This window comes from Sebastes umbrosus, chromosome 24, assembly GCF_015220745.1.
Source record: "Sebastes umbrosus isolate fSebUmb1 chromosome 24, fSebUmb1.pri, whole genome shotgun sequence".
NCBI classification, from domain to species: Eukaryota; Metazoa; Chordata; class Actinopteri; order Perciformes; family Sebastidae; genus Sebastes; species Sebastes umbrosus.
In genome coordinates, this window is record NC_051292.1 from 6,586,288 (window position 1) to 6,604,289 (window position 18,002).

Here is an 18,002-nt window from a genome sequence, read left to right on the forward strand (position 1 = left end):
ACAGCACAATCTGTTCTTCCTATTTAGCATCTACTTCTGCTTTGTGTGCACGACTCACCCATGTGTGGCTTGAGTGCAAACATGAGTGTGTGTGTGTGTGTGTGATTACAAAACTCTTAATACCCATGATGGTAGGCTTGATTAGCTCCGTCTTGATTCCAGGTCATTGCACTGCTTTGCTGCGAATCAGGGAGCTCTTTAAAATTCCCAAACTATGATGCAATACTGTACATGGTGACCTTTTCTTGAACCTACTGCCCAACTCCTTTAACTTTCCCTCCCTGAAGAAAGCAACACCTCTGGATGATGAAGAAACTACAGCGAGAGCTTCCGCTGTAAATCCTCCAAACATCACATATTTTGCTCACTCCTGCCTCTGGTAGCACATCTCCCCTCAGCAAAGATCACATCTTGCCAGAACTTTCTCTTCCGCGCTTCCTCCGCTCTTGTTTTCTTCCTCCCCTCGGCCTTCGACCATCTCCATAAAAAGACAAGTCTTGGGGAGGGCGGACTTCTCTTTCGCTGTTGATAATAAAACAAGTGCCTTTCCCTGACAGGGGCTAGGAAGAGAAACGAGGGACGGGGCGGCGTTGTCATGGCGAGAAAGAAGTGACAGCCGTGGAACGAGGAAGAGTTTAGTTTTCGAATTTCCCCTGCACATGAGCAAGGATCCTTTTCAAGTGTGTCAGGTCAACAAGACCCTGCATACATTATGAAAAGACGGAGCATCTGAAAGAACAATTTCCCCCCAAAATTGGACTTTTGTAATGCAACCACGCAAAAAAATGAAGTCATTCAGTATCTGTGTGCACTCCTGCGAACAAAATGTCCACTCCTGCTCCCTCTGGGTCAGAGTGTGCTTAGGAAAACTTGTGATCAATGTAAATAAACTCGCTCTGCTGATGACTAAGAAGCCACATGCATGGTTGATGCCAGCCTCCCACACAAGCATGCGTGAGCACAGCTGTTAATGACAGACGCTAGAGCGTTAAGGATTGGCCCTCAAGACAATTCTTTCGGATAAATCAACGATTTAATGTCTGCGACTTTTCTTTCCGCCAGAGCTGTTTGTACTGGGAGTGGCAGGGGAGTTAAACAAACACACCTAATTGCAATAGAACAAGGTCATACATCAGCAGGTATGGAGATGTTGTAAAATGTTTGCTCTCAGCATTACGGAGGCAGTTAGGGAGAGCAGGGGGAAGAAGAATTTGAAGTCGGTGAAAACAATGGAAGTCGAGAGAGACGGCAAAGAGGAGAACAATTGGGGGGGATTTGGGTGCTTGTCTAAACAGGTAGCAGCACTCAGGCTGACGAGGGTCCCTGGGTGGCTTGAGCGCTTTCTGTTTGGTCAGCGATGAGAGACGGACTCAGACAGACAGAGTCGAAGACAAAACAAACAATAGTGGAGGAGGTTAATCAATCATTTCATCAATACTTCCTTTGTGGCGTTCTCTGTCGGCCTTCTTACTCCTCAATGTCAACCACAGCGAGGGAACAACTTCCGTCATTGCTTGTGCAAACGCACAGCCTGCAGAAGGATGCACTGGATTCGCAAATACATCCCTTCATTTGCTGCTATCTATGAAGTTCTAACAGTAAGCACAAAAGAAGGATTCAAGACAAAGTCAATCATTCTTTAACTATTGGCAAATGCCTCAATGCTGGCTGGCTCCCTTCAAGAATTAGTTCACCCGCATCAAAGTCATATGTTCTTTAACGCCCATTCGTTTCCCTGTTGTCATTATGTGACTTCCAAATAATATATCATTTCACACCCTGCGACTCACCTTCAGTCGAGAACACTAATCAGCGAGTGAAAGTCATTGTTGTCAAACTTGTGTCTCTCTCCAAGCGTGGCGCACACGACTTGTATTTCCTGCCTGAACTAATTGGATGATTCATGATGTGTTCAGTAGCCAAATAATTAGGTTAATAGCTCATCTGCTGGAGCTATATCTGTCTACGGGACCGGACAAACTGTTTAGTTGTTCAAATGATACAGAGGAGATTAATTAGTTCAATTGGTTAAATTACATGTTAGTGTGCACGCTGTTCTCATAGCTATACCTATGAAAAGCAATGCACTGTAATTAGCAGATATCCCATAAAACAATTAATTTGTATGTCATCCACGTAAGCGTAAACCAGGAAGTAACTTAAGTTACACCACTTCCAATGTTATTTTAACTCAATACACGATCTTTTCCTAAACCTAACTAAGTAGTTTTTGTCACATAACTTACGTACTTAAGTTACGCCTCTTACGTAGTTATTTGTACCCAAACCACAATATTTTCCTAAACCTAACTTAGTGTTTTTTGTCACGTAACTTCCGTACTTAGGTTATGCAACTTCTGATGTTATTTTAACCCAAACCACGATCTTTTCCTCAACCTAAGTCATTTTTGTTACGTAACTTCCGTACTTAAGTTGCGTCCTGTGTTATTTTAACCCAATAACTTTTCATAAAATACGATATGAACCGTTGTATGAGGATAAGTTGTAGCGTGTGTCCACACAAACCTGCCGGTTGCTATTTCGTCCACTTTCAAAGTAATTCAACACCAGATAGTGAATATTTGTGCATTCACTAGTACCCTGCTCTACCAACTATCTAAAAAGCTCTACCAGTATAGTCCTACACTGATCTGTTAAGCAACAAGTTTGGCCTTTCTGTGTCTGCAGTTGCTCAACCCTTAACAGACAATAAACTATTATATTAGGGGATGATTTGCTCTTCTTTTCATTGCCTTTGCATGTGATGAATCTTGCTTACGTTGACTAATAAGGTGCTCTGTATATCATTCTCATAATCCTCGTAATACTGGAAAACAAATCGCTTCCAAGACGGGAGCAGAGCGATCAATCCAGACGGTTATATCCCCGGTGGTGTTCCGTTAGTACAATGCTTTGACGCCATAAGCAGAACACATCACATATGCGTCACTACAAGTGGAACAAATACATGAGGGGGGATTAAACGCTTACGCATCTCTCGCTTCTTCTGGCTCCGTCTCGCCGTCTTCTCCATCCATGTGTGCCTCCAGTCTGGTAACCTAGAATCTGAAATATTCATCTGCCCTGGCAGGAATGACGAAGGCACATGTTTGTTTATCATCGGCTTGAAGGGGCCTAATCCCCCCATTAACGCAAACGCAGTTTTTTTTGCTTCTCTGTCGTATTTCGACTGCATTCTTGTACCAAATTCAAGTGTTGAGGACATAACTCTTCGGCCTTTCCCTGCTGCTTTTTGTCATAAAGTGGTGGTTTAAGGTTTCCTGACTAAAATATTTAATATATTCCTATCAATAGATGCTGTCTGACTGAATTTCTTACCTTATAAAGCCTCCACAAAGTAGATTACCATCCTTGACTTTTCCCAAACTGTATTCGCTTTTACAACTAAGGCAAAGTGTGCACTCCAGACTTACTAGATTTTTACTTCTTGCCATTCAAAATGTTTGATCCAAAGCTTTTTTTTTATCCAGACAAGCACTTTGAGCTGTCTGATTTCCTGCCATAATCACCAGAATGCTGGCATAGCCAGAACACTGACTTGGATAAATGATGAAGAGCAGACACGATGAATCGATTAGTCCATCAAAAGACAATGAATGAGTAACTATTTGGATTTGTTGTTTCAGTCATATTTCAAGCAATAACACCAAAAAAACATTGGTTTTAGCTGCTATATGGTGAATGTTTGCTATATTTTGCACTGTTGGTTGGAAAAAAAAACATCTATTGCAATGTTTCCTTGGCCTTTGGGAAGTTGTTTTAGGGCTGCAACTAACAATTATTGTCACGGGGATCTACTGATCATTTTCTCCAGTAATTGTTCAGTCTAACAAATGTTAAATAACCCAACCGGGGACGCATTTTAGGCATTTCCCGTGTCATTTGTACGTTCGCTGTTAGGTTTAGGCAACAAAACCACTCACTTAGGTTTCGGAAAAACGTCACAGTTGGGCTTAAAATAAGTACGTAAACTAAGTAAAACAACGTAACAGAAGTACGGAAAACATCACTGAAAACATGTACCTTATAAAACATCGGTCTCCTGGTTGAAAATCCTGTGTTTGTTGGACCCATGCACCTCCCTTCCCGCCCGTCAAGAGCAGTCTTTCTCACTTTTTATTCTACGTCACTAGCTCTGAGCTTAGCATAGTCACGCAGATGTATTTACATTGCAGTCAGTACAGATTATAACGCGTAGAAATGGCGCCAAAAGCAAGAACGTCTTGCATCATCATGTCATTCATACAGCTTTTCGTATAATCATACAGTATTTCTGCATATTGTGGCTTTTCCAGTTGTGTTTGAAATGTGCTGTATAAATTAAGCTGCATTAAATGCTCTTAGTTTGGCTCTTTAAGTCCAATCAGATCGCCCATTCTGAAGGGCACATGTATGATTTTCTATCATTATTGGGTTCACAAAAGAAGGCCAAAACTTGATTAAACAAATAAGAGCTCAAAGATGACATGCACCGTAGTGGAAAAGTGCATCAGCCTGCGCTGGATGCACTTCCGACACCATCACCGCGGGCCATGTGGCGACGGCTTTCACACCACACGGCCACGCTACAAAGCACAAATCCAGACCACAACTGCGCTGCACAGCCGAGCCAAAGAAAATTGCATTGTTTTCCAATCAATGCTCGTAGCTTTACGAGGGCTCCCAGCCACAGGAACATTGCTCATAAAGAGGAGACAGACCGCTGGAGCAGGCAGCAGAGGATTCCTCCTCACCACCACCGGAGAGGAGGACGAGGAGGAGGAGGGGTGGAAACAGAAGGAGGGGACCGAGGAGAGAGGGAGGATGATAAAACACTAGCATGTGTTTAAATCCAAAACTCAGTTCCCACATTTTGAATGAACCTGTTCTGCAACCAGCTAAAGTGTGAGCTCCAAAAACGCTGACGGTTTCATTTCAAAAGTTCTCACCGGAGCTCTCTCAGGTCCTCACGGCCTTGACCCATACCTGCGTGTTTTGCCCTCATGTGGCCGGCGAGCCTCGGGGTGTAGAGTGTCAAACATAACACCTGTGGCTCGCAGCAAGTTTCTGTCTTTTACTGAGCTTGCTTTCACAGCTCTTCGAACCAGGAAACATGTGTGGTCTTGTGTGTCCGCGCTCTACGCGCCACATGTCACTTAAAACGTTCCATCACAGGAAGTTTTTGCATGTTGAGGCTCCCCCCTTTTGTACTCCGCTCAGTTTCACATTTCACACTTCAGAGTCGCATGCATTCTACAGGGAAATACTGTTAATCTGTTAAAACTTTAAAATCATATTTCTTGCATGTTAAAATATAGTAAATAATAGAAATGTTGCACTTTTTAAGCACAATATCAGTCATACACTTTAAATCCTATATGCAAAAAAAGTAATTTCCATGCAGGAAATAAAACATCTGTCACTCTCTCTGCTCCTTTAAAATAATATTTCTTGCACATGTTAAAATATAGAAAATAATAGAATAATAGAGTGACAGATGTTTATTTCCTGCATGAAAATTACTTTTTTTCGCATATAGGATTTAAAATGTATGACTGATATTGTGCCTAAAAAGTGCAACATTTCTATTATTTTTACATGCATTTTAACATGTGCAATAAATAAGTGGATATGATTTTAAAGTTTTAACAAACTAAAGGCATAGGAGTATGCTTGCACAGAGTGACAGATGTTTATTTCCTGCATGAAAATTACTTTTTTTGCATAAAGGATGTATCTCTGTGTGACTGATATTGTGCCTAAAAAGTGCAACATGTATATTATTTATACTTTAAATCCTGTATACAAAAAGTCATTTTAATGCAGTTAATAAACATCTGTCACTCTCACGCGCGCGCGCGCATGCACAGCACACGTGCACTCGCGTACTGCTCTCTCGAGACAACAGAAGACCTCTCAAAGCCTCCTTTATCAGCACATTGAGCTGATAAGGAGCCATTGTTAATAGATTTATGGCCAATAAACCTCGAGTATACTCACAAGATATGAATTCTGCCTGTCGAGGAACACGGAGTCTCCCATGGTGCCTGGATAAGTATCCACATATAGTATACTACAGAAATGTAGATGCAACGAATGATATCCTGTTAGAAAACACGTCCACAGACAGAGACTCTCTTTCTTTCTTTCTTTTCTTTTTACTGCAAGGTGGAGGAGTTGATGTGTTTGCAGCAGTCAGAAGAAGATGTGATCAGAGATGTGCCATCTGTGCCATGAAGGGCAGCAGCGTGCGTAATGCGTAACGGATCCATACCGCGCGCTCTCTCTCTCTCCGTGGAGCTCTGCTGGTGGAGACACAACAGATGCTGAACCGAAGCAGAAGCAGTGGAGTAAAGAGAGAGAGGAGGCACAGAGAGGGCTGTCAGGTCAGAGGCACTGTGAGGCACGGCTTCCTGTAGGGATTTTCAAAATATAAGCAGCTTTTGATCTGGGTTGTGTTTGGCACAATAAGTAGCAACTGAAATAAAAATGTTGAGACAGACAGATATGTTGAATATAGAGAAAAATCACCCATTTTTAGAAAATAATCCTTGCAAATGAAAAAAAATAACAATAATGATTAAACATTGTTTCTAATTTAATTTAATTTTTTTTATTTTATTTTATTAATTGTATTAATTTATATGAACCAAATATATGTTGTGGATTTTTTTTTTGTTCCTTTGCAACATAAAAAGTAACAATAATGATTTAAAAAAAATATATGTTAAGTTGTTATTATTATTATTATTATTATTGTTAATAATAATAATAATAATAATAATAATAATAATAATAATAATAAACACAACATTTTTATTTTTTATTTAATTAATTGTATTAAATTAATGTTATTATTTTTTTAATACTGATATATTGATTTAGTAGTTTTGAGTAATCCATTAGTATTATTGTCTCCTTGTAAATTAGAAAAGTAACAATAATAATAATAATAATAATAACAAAAAGGAATTTTTATTTTATTTTTTATTTTATTTAATGTAATTTATTTAATTAATTTATCAATTTTAATATTAATATATTATTTAGAGTTTTGAGTAACACAAGTTGGCTTTTGACTATGATCCAAATACATTATATACATTATGAAATACATTCAGGCAGCATGAAATGAGGCCAACATTAGCCATGACATATCTTATACTCCTTAACCTTTATACAGAAAACCTGCTGCTCACCTCAGTCCTGCTTGATGCTGAACCAAGCAGAGTACAGAGAGGCATATAGAGGGCTGTCAGGTCAGCGACACTGTGAGTCAGGGCTTCCGGTGGGGATTTTCAAAATATAAGCAGCTTTTGGTCTGGGTTGTGTTTGTACACAAGTATCAGAAAGTAGGATGGCAACTGAAATAAATATATTGAGACTTATGAATTATGTTCAATATAAAGGAAAATCACCTATTTTTAGAAAATAATTCTGATGATATGAGTGACAATGCATGGCTTGTCTCCTTACAAATAAAAAAATAACAATAATGATACAAAATATATATATTTCTTTTTTTTTAATTTATTTTTATTTTATGTTTATTTATTTTTATTTTATTAATTAATTATATTAATTTGTTAATATATTTATTCAGAGTTTTGAGTAATATATGTTGTGATTCTTTTTTTTTTTTTTACTTTAAGGCAGCATGACATTTGGCCAACATTAGGCATGCCATATCTTATGCTCCTTTACATCCAGAAAACCTGCTGACAATGCATGGCTTGTCTCTTTGCAAATTAAAAAAGTATATATAATAATAAATAAATAAATACATAAATAAATGTTTAATTTTATTTAATTTCATTTATGTTATTCAATAAATTAAATGTATTTCACAAATTGTATTAATTAATTAAGTAATGATAATATATATATATATATATATATATATATATATATTTATTTATTTTTTTTTTTTTTTAATTAGATTTTATTTGTATCTTATTTAATCAATTAATTATTATGTTATTTAATTAATTTAATTGTTATGTTATTTAAATAATTTATTTTTTAATTAATGTTATTCATTTATTAATAGTAATATATTTATTTCAAGTTTTGAGTAACAAAAAGTGACTTTTGACCATGATGCAAATGCATGTTGTGTTTATTTATTTTTTCTTTACATTCAGGCAGCATGAAATGTGGCCAACATTAGCCATGACACATCTTGTGCTCCTTAACCTTTATACAGAAAATCTGCTGCTCACCTCAGTCCTACTTGCATGCATGTATTATGCATTTATTGCACTTTAGCTGCATGTTTAATTATAAGGTATTTGACACTGGAAAAAGGAGAGGCGGAGGGGGGGAGGGGCGAGGCGCTCGAGGAAGGAGGAAGAAGCTCTTGATTATCAACAGCAGGGATTGAGATGCTCAAATGTTTTCATGTCAGTGACCCACAAATGGAGCTCCAGTCCACAGTTGATAAGATTTGACTGTGGAAACTCCATGTAGGGAGTTTTTGGTTAGCTTATTGTGACTGTTTTGCTGTAGGTGAGGAGGAAACAGTGGATAATAACATTATATATGATATTCTGCAGGTCATAACTTTAAATAAATGACAAAATAAGTCAAATAAATCACTGGTCGCTTCATTCTGGGCATCTTCATGTGGTATTTCAAATTTATCAAGTGTGAGAAGAATGCCATCTTCACTGGAAATATCCATAAACGCATCACGCTCAAGCTAAAAACAAACCCATTTATCAGCTGGAATATTTTGGAAGTACAAGGTTTCTTCCATGTGACAAATAGCTCGCCGTATAGTCCTAATAATTACTGGAATAAATCACAGCGGAGAGAATTTTACTGGAACCGCAGAACCAAAACCGTGATCGCTTGCTTCCATTGTAAAAATCTTTAATTTATGAGCATTCCCCCTTTTTGAAATAGAGCGACCATGAAGGGCCAGTCCACCACTGGAAGACTCTGAACAGGAGGGGGGGAGGTTTGTCTGGGTTTAATGTGGAATCGGCGTTGGGCAATCTGCGTCTAAAGACTTTGCATCCAAGCTCGTGAAAAACAGAAAACAAATAGAGCACAACGCGGTTTTATCGAGGACGCGGTGGCCGAAGAAGCTGACCTCACAGGAGAATTATTGTCTCTAGTTTTATAAACAGTATGTGTGAATGAGTGAGTGGATTAATGAGTAAGAGAGAGACACACTGGATTCCTCCCTGCTTATCAGATAGTGTAGTAATTCAAAGAATGCTGAGACGTTGAGAGGGACACTTACTTTACTCTGAAATCTGGAGATCCTAACAGATAAACTGGCGAGGACTGACTCAGCCATAAAACCAGGTGCTGCACCGTGCTGGAAGTCTGTGTATCTCCCTCAGGCATCGTCATACAACCCCTGCAGCGTTATAAAGAAAACCTGTTCTTTTGCACAGAATAGCTCTTAGACAGGCTGAGTGCTTATCAGATCTTGTCTAAAATTGAGGCGTTGTATGAAGTTTGCTTGAAAAAAAGGCTTTGGATTGAATGAAACTGGGCCAGAAGGTGGAGTCCTTAATCCTCAGTTATTTATCAGCTGCATGCAAGTTATTTATCTGCGAGTCAGATTTCAAACCCATCAGATCTGTCGTGTTTGCACGTACGCCTCATTCAATAACAATGCAATAATCATGCACATCTAATGAAACATCTAAAGCTTGGATTTACTGAATCAAAGGGGATCTAAGCCATAAACTGTAGAAGAAATACACAAAGGCACCATGTTATCTTGGTTTTTGTCCATCGCCATTTTGGTTTTTGGCCATTGCCATCTTGATTTTTTGCAACCACAAGTGAGACGCAAACACGGAATAGCAACCTGTCAATCACAAGGTAGCCTCGCCCTAAAGCATCCCCTGCTTTATGGTCTATTTCACTCTAAATGGGACCATCATTTACTAAATAAACATCATGCTGTATTGAAGAAGACTTGAAACTAGTGATTGAGACCATAAACTCATGTTTACAATGTTTACTGAGGTAATAAATCAAGTGAGAAGTAGCCTCATTTTCTCATAGACTTCTATACAATCAGACTTCTTTTTGCAACCAGAGGAGTCACCCCCTGCCGGCTATTAGAAAGAATGCAAGTTTAAGGCACTTCTGCATTGGCTTCACTTTTCAAACCCGAAGGATGCCCACTGACCGACCCAGTTTCAATATTTTGACAAAGAATGAATTGGACGGTGAAGCAATTAGCCGTTTGGAAATAGCAAATAGCTCGCTGCAAAATAATAGGCCTTGAAAAATGGACTTATAGTAATATAGCTACATTCTTGGGGATGATGTGGAGGAGACATAGAAGGGAGGAGAAAGACGTGAACACTAATGTAAGCTTTTTTTCCCCCTTAAAACCACTGACTGGAGTTCAGACGTAAGGTTAGAAGCTGTGTTTTATGGCCCTGTAGGAGGAGCCCATTGTCTCCTAAAATGGTGTTCCAATTGTCCCAGTATGACCAGGGCTCTCACACAATACACAGAGCCTGTGGGAGAGGGAGGGAAGGATGGAGGAGAGGAGAGGAGAAACATGGATGTGTGTTATTACCTTCATGTTGGCGGGAGTCGGCTACAACTGCACGTTAGAACACGGTGTGATTGTTTATGTCCCTTCAGCTGGCCATCACTCCTCATATCATCTTGAATTTGTTAAAATGATGCTGAAACGAGGCCCCCGTGTGACCATGCATCAATTTCAAAGCAGGATTTTTTCCACTGTTGGATTTGGCAGGGCCTGTTTGTGTTGATGTATCACATCCCTGCTATTGAGTGTCGGCTCGGAGTTCAGGCAACAAAAGTGACAGTGGGGAGTATTTACAGCGGTTTAAATCTGCATCTATTTTTCCCTCTTTGTAATCCTAAATAACCTCTTATAAACCTATTCGTAATAAAAGCAACATGGATTCTTTGGACCCACATTGCGTAAATCACCCATAAATGCACATTTCCAATATTATTTTACAGGGAACGTACGAGGCCAGACTATAAATCCAGAGCTGTATGGTCAAGGCGCGCTGCAAAATGTTTACATCGCTCAGCACCCGCCTTCCAAAAGCCGAATGCCTGAGTTGTGAAATCACTCCATCTGAGTGGAAAGTATTCTGTTAAAGTGCTTAAAGACGATGCAGTAAATGACAGAGAAAAATCCTGCGAGGCTTTTCGATCTGTTTAATAAACACTCGCAAAAGAGGCCCCCGATCGAAGTATTTGCGGGCGTTGCATCACAAGCACAAGATCGCCCTCGGTCCCAGAGGACGCTGGGTGAAAATGGAGAGCAGAGGGGTCAAGAATCATATCTCATTAAAGGTTATATGTAATCTACTACAACAACAAATAAAGGGATTGTTTATTACAGTTTCGGTCTTGCTCGCCAGCTGCAGTAACTCAACAACAATAATTGCGAGTGGTCACTACGTCACTACGTCACTATGTCTTCTAGAACCAAATATTTCGCAAAGACGCGCTGATGAATTTTGCTATGCACGTTTCCACAATATTCACAAATATAACTTCCTACCTATAGTCGTGTTTTTACGAGAAAAAAACACAGATTTGCAAGATTATGAAGTCATACGTTTACAAGAAAAAAACAATTAGATAATCTCTGAGATTATAGTGGTAAATTTACGAGAAAAAATCACAGATTTGCGAGATTATAAAGTCATGTTTACGAGAAGAAAAAACTTGGGTATTCTCCGACATTAAAGTGGCAAATTTATGAGAAAAACCTCACCAATTTGTGAGATTACCAAATCATACATTTACGAGAAAAAAAATGGATATTCTCTGAGAATAAAGTGGAAAATTTAGGGGAAACCATCACAAATTGTAACATTATAAAGTTGTAAATTTCCGAGAAAAAAATGGCACTCTCACAAATTTGTGGGTTTTTTCTCATACACTTCATCTCAGATAATAATGCTGTTTTTTCTCATAAATTTACAGATTAAATCTTGTTTAAATTCAAGTTTTTTCTCAGAATATTATCTCCCTCCGCTCCGTAGTCATTATTTTTTTGCCTACAATTGCCCTAATACGCTGTTGTACAAATATGCAAGATTATAAAGTCATACATTTACCGGAAGAAAACAACTTGAATAATCTCTGAGTTTTAAGGAGCAAATTTGTCAGAGAATTCACAAATTTGCAAGATTATAAAGTCATAAATTTGTGAGTTTTTTCTTGTGCATTTGCCACTTTAATCTCAGAGAAAATCAAAAAAAAAATCGTGGAAATTTATGACTTTATGACTAAAGTTTTTTCTTTGAATATTACCCCCCTCCTGCGGCACTGTAGTTATTATTTATTTTACTAACAATGGCCCTAATACGCCGTCATATGTTTTTGAGCACTCTAAAAATAAAAAACAATTGAGTTAAAACCCTGTTATTGAAAGTAATTCACAAGAATCATATAGCATATTTCAATAATCCCGTCATATGTGGCCCTATGCCAGTTTCTAACTGTTGCCTAATCAGACACAGCTGACCAAACCCTAGAAAAAAACAAAATTAAATAAGAAAATAAACAATATGATAATAGCTGATAAAAATGGACACGAGCAAAACTATGGAGTGTTTTCCTTCTTGTGGTCGTGTGTTTTATCTCTCTTTCATTCAGACGACGAACTTTGACCTCGGTTTCACAAGACAGCCCGAAGAATGGGTGTAAGAGAAAGAAAATGAGAGAAAGGGGAGAGGGTGTGTGTGTGGGGGGGGGAGAGAATGGTAAAAACTGGGCACACATAAACGAATTTACAGCAGGAGCTGCACAAAGCAGCTCTGGGGGATGACCTCACAACTGGGGAATGTGAGTGTGTGTGTGTGAGTCAAAGAGAGAGAGACAGTGCTTCACTTGGGAGGTAAATACAGAAGACACACACACGCAAACAAATATATTAACGAATTATGTCTTGTCAAGGGCCTTAGACCGCAGTCTCCCTCCAGAGACGACCGTTGCGCAGCGCGAAAGATGTTTTTTTAGAGGAACTGATCACTCAACATACACCAAACACAGGACACACACACACACACACACACACACAATGTGACGACAGCGTGGGTCTGGATTCAATCTGGACGCTTCTATCAACAGGCCAACCCAGTTGTCCTAAATCTCCATACTCTGTCCTGAGGGCCAATAGACAGAGAGACGGGGAGAGAGAGAGACAGGGGGGGATGTAAGTAAAGGATTTTGGGTTATAGCCCAGCGTGGCTATATGGCTTTCATCTCCATACCACCTCCATTAGAGCGTGCTTAAAGCGGCTGGCGGGTCACGACTGCTCTGCAGTGGGAATGCTCAGCCCTGACCCGAGGGCTACTACATTTCGCAAGATGGAGAAAAAAATGTGTTTTGCAAGAACGCGAAAATATATAAGTGGAGAGGTGCACTTTGTTGAATTTCTGGTTGCAATTTGGATGAAATATATTTACTCAGTGCAGAGGTTCCATTTTAAGAAAATAGGGCAGATTAGGCTGTTCTCATTCATCGTTCGTAGCTATACCTACGAATAGTAATGCACTGTAATTAATTGAAATCCCACAAAATCAATTCGTATGTAATAGTATAACGAGTATAACGAGAGAAAAACACTGTAGGGAGGAAGTCGTGGTGGATCGGTGGGTCAAAAAACATCGGACTTTAGCCCAGGAGGCCGATGTTCATACTCCGTGTGAGTCATGTAACTTCCTTACTTAAGTTACGCCACTTTTATGATCTTTTTCTAGACCTAACAAAGTAGTTTTGCTGCGTAAACCTAACAAGTCAATATTTTCTTAAACCTACCTAAGCAGTTTTGTTGCCTAAACCTAACCAAGTCGATCTTTTCCTAAACCTAACTAAGCAGTTTTGTTGCCTAAACCTAAAAAGTCAATATTTTCCTAAACTTAACTAAGTAGTTTTGTTGCGTAAACCTAACAAGTCAATATTTTCTTAAACCTAACCAAGTAGTTCTGTTGCGTAAACCTAACCAAGTCGATCTTCTCCTAAACTTAACTAAGTTTTTTTGTGTAAACCTAACCAAGTCAATCTTTCCCTAAACCTAACCAAGTTTTTTCCTATAAAGACAGACGTTTATTTTGAATAGACTGAATGCATGTAATGAGCGGGAATTGACACGTGTTGGTGGATATTCGCAGGAAAATGCACGATAAATGAGGAATAACTTTTCGTAAGATATCATACGAACCGTTGTATGAGGATACGTTGGGCAGATAAGTTATCTATGTAAATCTTGAATTTTTTATATATTTCTCGCTTTTGAAATTACTTTTGATCATTCCCTATGTTTACAATTGGTACAGTTCATATTAGCTTGAGACATGCTCGGAGGTGTGCACTTAGAATCCAATTGGTTGTAGCCACACCTCTGGGACACACACACCTGAGCCTGTTTGATACCAATGCTTGACAAAGAGCCAGCCTGGGCTCAAAGTGTTGAACTATTCTTAATTTAATAACGAAGAAACGAGTACAGTGTTTTGGACCCAGTACTTGGAGAAGATAGGTGTACAAATGTTTTCACAATGACTGTATGTAATGTTTTGATTTCAACACAGTCGCAGGAGGTTCCTTGTAGCACGATACACTCGGAGTAAAACATCATGATGCTAAATCAACATTCAAAGGACCACCATGGTCACAAACATTTTGTAAAGTATCTAAAACCGACTGCAGGGATTTGAAGTATTCATTCAAAGCTGCATTGTGAAATCTCCTCATTTAAGGAACCAGATTACGAAACAATGAGTCTGACTTGGACGGCGAGGACAAGCAGTTCACTTCGAGCACTTTCACAGAAATTCATGACGAGTGATCTTACATCATTTATTTTTGGAGCTGTTGAGGAATAATTGATTGAAACCAAGTGATGGGTTGAGAATTAGGTTTGGCAAAAGAAACCCTAAAAACTCGCCAAGTCGCTTGCATACTTTCTTAGTGTAGTTTGACTGTTGTTTGTCCATCGCTCATTTAGTTACACCAAGCTCTCCAAACATGAGGAACCACTTGCACATGTCGACATTCATTCTCTTATACAAATGCTTTCGTTTCTGTTGTGGGTCATTTCCTGTAGTTGGTTTGGTGTTTGTTTGCCTGGCGTGAATGTGTTCTTTATTAGAACATAGATAAATAGATTTAAATAGAAACATAGATAAAGAACATTTCCAAGCGAAAGCAGACAGTAAGTGTGTTCTTGGTCTTGTTCCAGTTGAAACATAATCTTTAAAACCGGCATTGTTGACTCGGTCACCTGATAAGTGGACTGAATGAACTGCGACGTGTATAACAACCTCACAAATATTGATTATAAGGGCAGAACCTCGGGTTAAGTGTTCAATCAGTAGGAGTCACAAACGGTTGTTCATGCTTGTTGAGAGTAAAATAGATTTAGTTTGTTTTAAAACTGATAAGATTTAAAGGTCGGGTCCGTCAGCGTTCTTTTCTGGGATTAGCCGTTAGCAAAAAAGCAGTGACGTAAGTTACCGAAATAAACTAACCAATAAGGTTATGAATAATCGTGAAGTCAAAGTTAGCTTTACTACATTTGGAAATAACTGAAAGGGTTAGTCCAGACTTTGAAGTGAGGTTGTATGTATGCTGTGTTCTGCAAGGTAAAAATTACTGTTTTTATCAATGGAGTCTGGTGGCTTTGAAGAGCGAGATATACAACGGCTTTAGTTCCCCATTCCCACCAGACTCCATTGATAAAAACAGTAATTTTATCTCTTACTATAAGTATGTATACATTGTATATACTGTACATGTAGTAGCATCATCATGCAGAAGCCTACGTCAGGTCACGTGGGGAAACGATTTTAGAAGGGCTTGTGGAAAATAGCATTTTGACGCTAAAACATACTTACTTGGACCAAAATGTGAATGTTCGTATTTAAATACATAATGAAGCTACAGAAATATATAAAAACCTAAAAATAAACAAATAAATTAATTAACTAATAAAGTAATAAATAAATAAATAAATAAATAGTGGATGCGTCCTTTTATTACTTTTTGGTGGTATGTCACAACTTTCTAGCACATTGTAAAAATATAGTCTGACTCGAGTACCAGCATGTGTTTCTCAATGTTTGTGTGTGTGCGCTAGTGTTATGCATGTCAGCATGCGCACCTCTCAGATCCTGCATGTTTTCATCACCCGGCTTTTAATGACGTCATCTCCGAGGAAGAATAAAGAAATCCCGGCTTTTGTCAGTGACGTCTGCTTGTGTGTGTCAGTCAGTGTTTCCACTCATCTGTGCTTATGTTTATGTGTGTCAGGCCTCATCTGTCTGTCTCGCTGTCCGTGTGTATACGTGTGGTGATCTGACCTTCCACCCTTCTACCCATCTATCCATCTTCCTGCCCGCCGCTCTGTCAGCTTGTTTGCATGACCGGTCGGCTGGCAGCTTCCTCCCTGAGAATCCCTTAGTAATGCTGGCTGGGTTTTCCATTAGGGTCAGGTGCTTTTAAGACTGGAATTGAGCGAGAGAGCGTCTTTTGTTTTTAAAATGTTCACCCTTTTGTTAACTATATGGAGGACTAAAGCTGCCATTATGATACATTTTAAAAAATAATAAATAAATGATGCAATAAATAAAGAAATAAAGAAAATAATAAAGAAAAATGTAGAAATAAAACCATCAATTATCAAATTACTGTGCAAATAAATAAGTAAAAAAATAAAAAATAAAATACTTTATTTGTTTGAATAAGTAAGGAAATTAATTAATAGGGAAATGAATAAAAACAGAAATAAATGTAAACAGAAAATAATATATTGGAAAATTATTAAAAATGAAAATAAATTAATGCAAAAATAAGTAATTTGTCAATTAAATACATTGTATTTGTTTATTTGTTTCTATTACTGTGCATATTTATTTATTTTCAAATTAACCTGCACATTTATTTGATAATTGAGGCTTTCATTTTGACATTTTATATTATTTTCTTTATGTATTTATTCATTAATTTTGTATGTATTATAATAGCAGCTTAAGTCATCCATACATCTTTATTTTTTTATTTTTTTATTTTTTTATTTTTTTATTTTTTTATTTATTGAGTCATTTATTTATTTTATTTATTTTTGTATTTATTTATTTAGTTAGTTAGTTATTTAGTTATTAATTTATTATAATGACACTTTTAGTCCTCCATAATCAGGAACTACAACACAAGAATTGAATATATTGATTAATAAATGGTGTAATTGTATCAAAAATAGCATAATCTGATCATACTGTATGAGTGGGTATCGTCTTTTCTTTATATGGAGCTCATGTGCATCACGAACACAACCTGTTGGTGCCTCGAGTGTGACTGAATGGCCTTGTTGTCTGTATAATAGAGGCTGTTTCACATACAGATACCTTGTCTTTCAGCTCCAGCTCCTCCACCTTAATTCACACGCACACACACACACACACACACACACACACATACAAACACTCAGCATCCTCCGCCTCCCACGCCTCCTTAATGTTTTCTGCGACAACAGTTGCCATGACGTCTCGGCTCGCCAGCTGTGCAGGACAGCACAATAACAAGCGTATGTGTGTGTGTATTTCTCTGATAGCGTGCATGTGTTTGTATACCCATGTGTCAGCATATAATATGTCGTTTAACGGTGCATTTTAAACCCAGTCACGTTCCCTCGGAAACCATCAATTACATATTTCACATGTGATTTGTTTCACGTCTGACAAATCTGTCATATAATATAATAAATGCCATTCCTGCCATTCAGAATTATTTTCACATCAAGCCAAACTGTTGGGAAAACATCACAAAAGGCCGTGGGAAAAATAATTGCGGAGATTTTTGTATTTCTTATGCTGTGTGATGCATTTGCTGGCAGCAGGAAAGCAGAAAATAGCCTTTACTTGTTGCCATAGCGCCACGGCGAAAGCGTCTGGGTCATTATGAGAAAAAGGGAGCGATGTGAGATTAACATGAGCTCAGATTTGGGGAGGAAAAGTCACAGAATTGTCTT

General features: G+C 38.2%; 1 protein-coding gene across 3 annotated transcripts in view; it reads right to left on the reverse strand.

The window, feature by feature from the left end:
- The window catches only part of LOC119483912 (rho GTPase-activating protein 6-like), a 77,017-nt gene that overhangs the window by 33,916 nt on the left and 25,099 nt on the right, over positions 1 to 18,002 (reverse strand). The window contains exon 1 of one of the 3 annotated variants that reach the window (XM_037762399.1): positions 6,001 to 6,330. The exons of the other annotated variants lie outside the window; for them this stretch is intronic. Coding sequence (XP_037618327.1) covers positions 6,001 to 6,042 — 42 coding nt within the window. The 5' untranslated portion in view covers positions 6,043 to 6,330. Of the gene's footprint in view, positions 1 to 6,000; positions 6,331 to 18,002 lie in introns of those variants that run through there. 3 annotated transcript variants of the gene reach the window in all.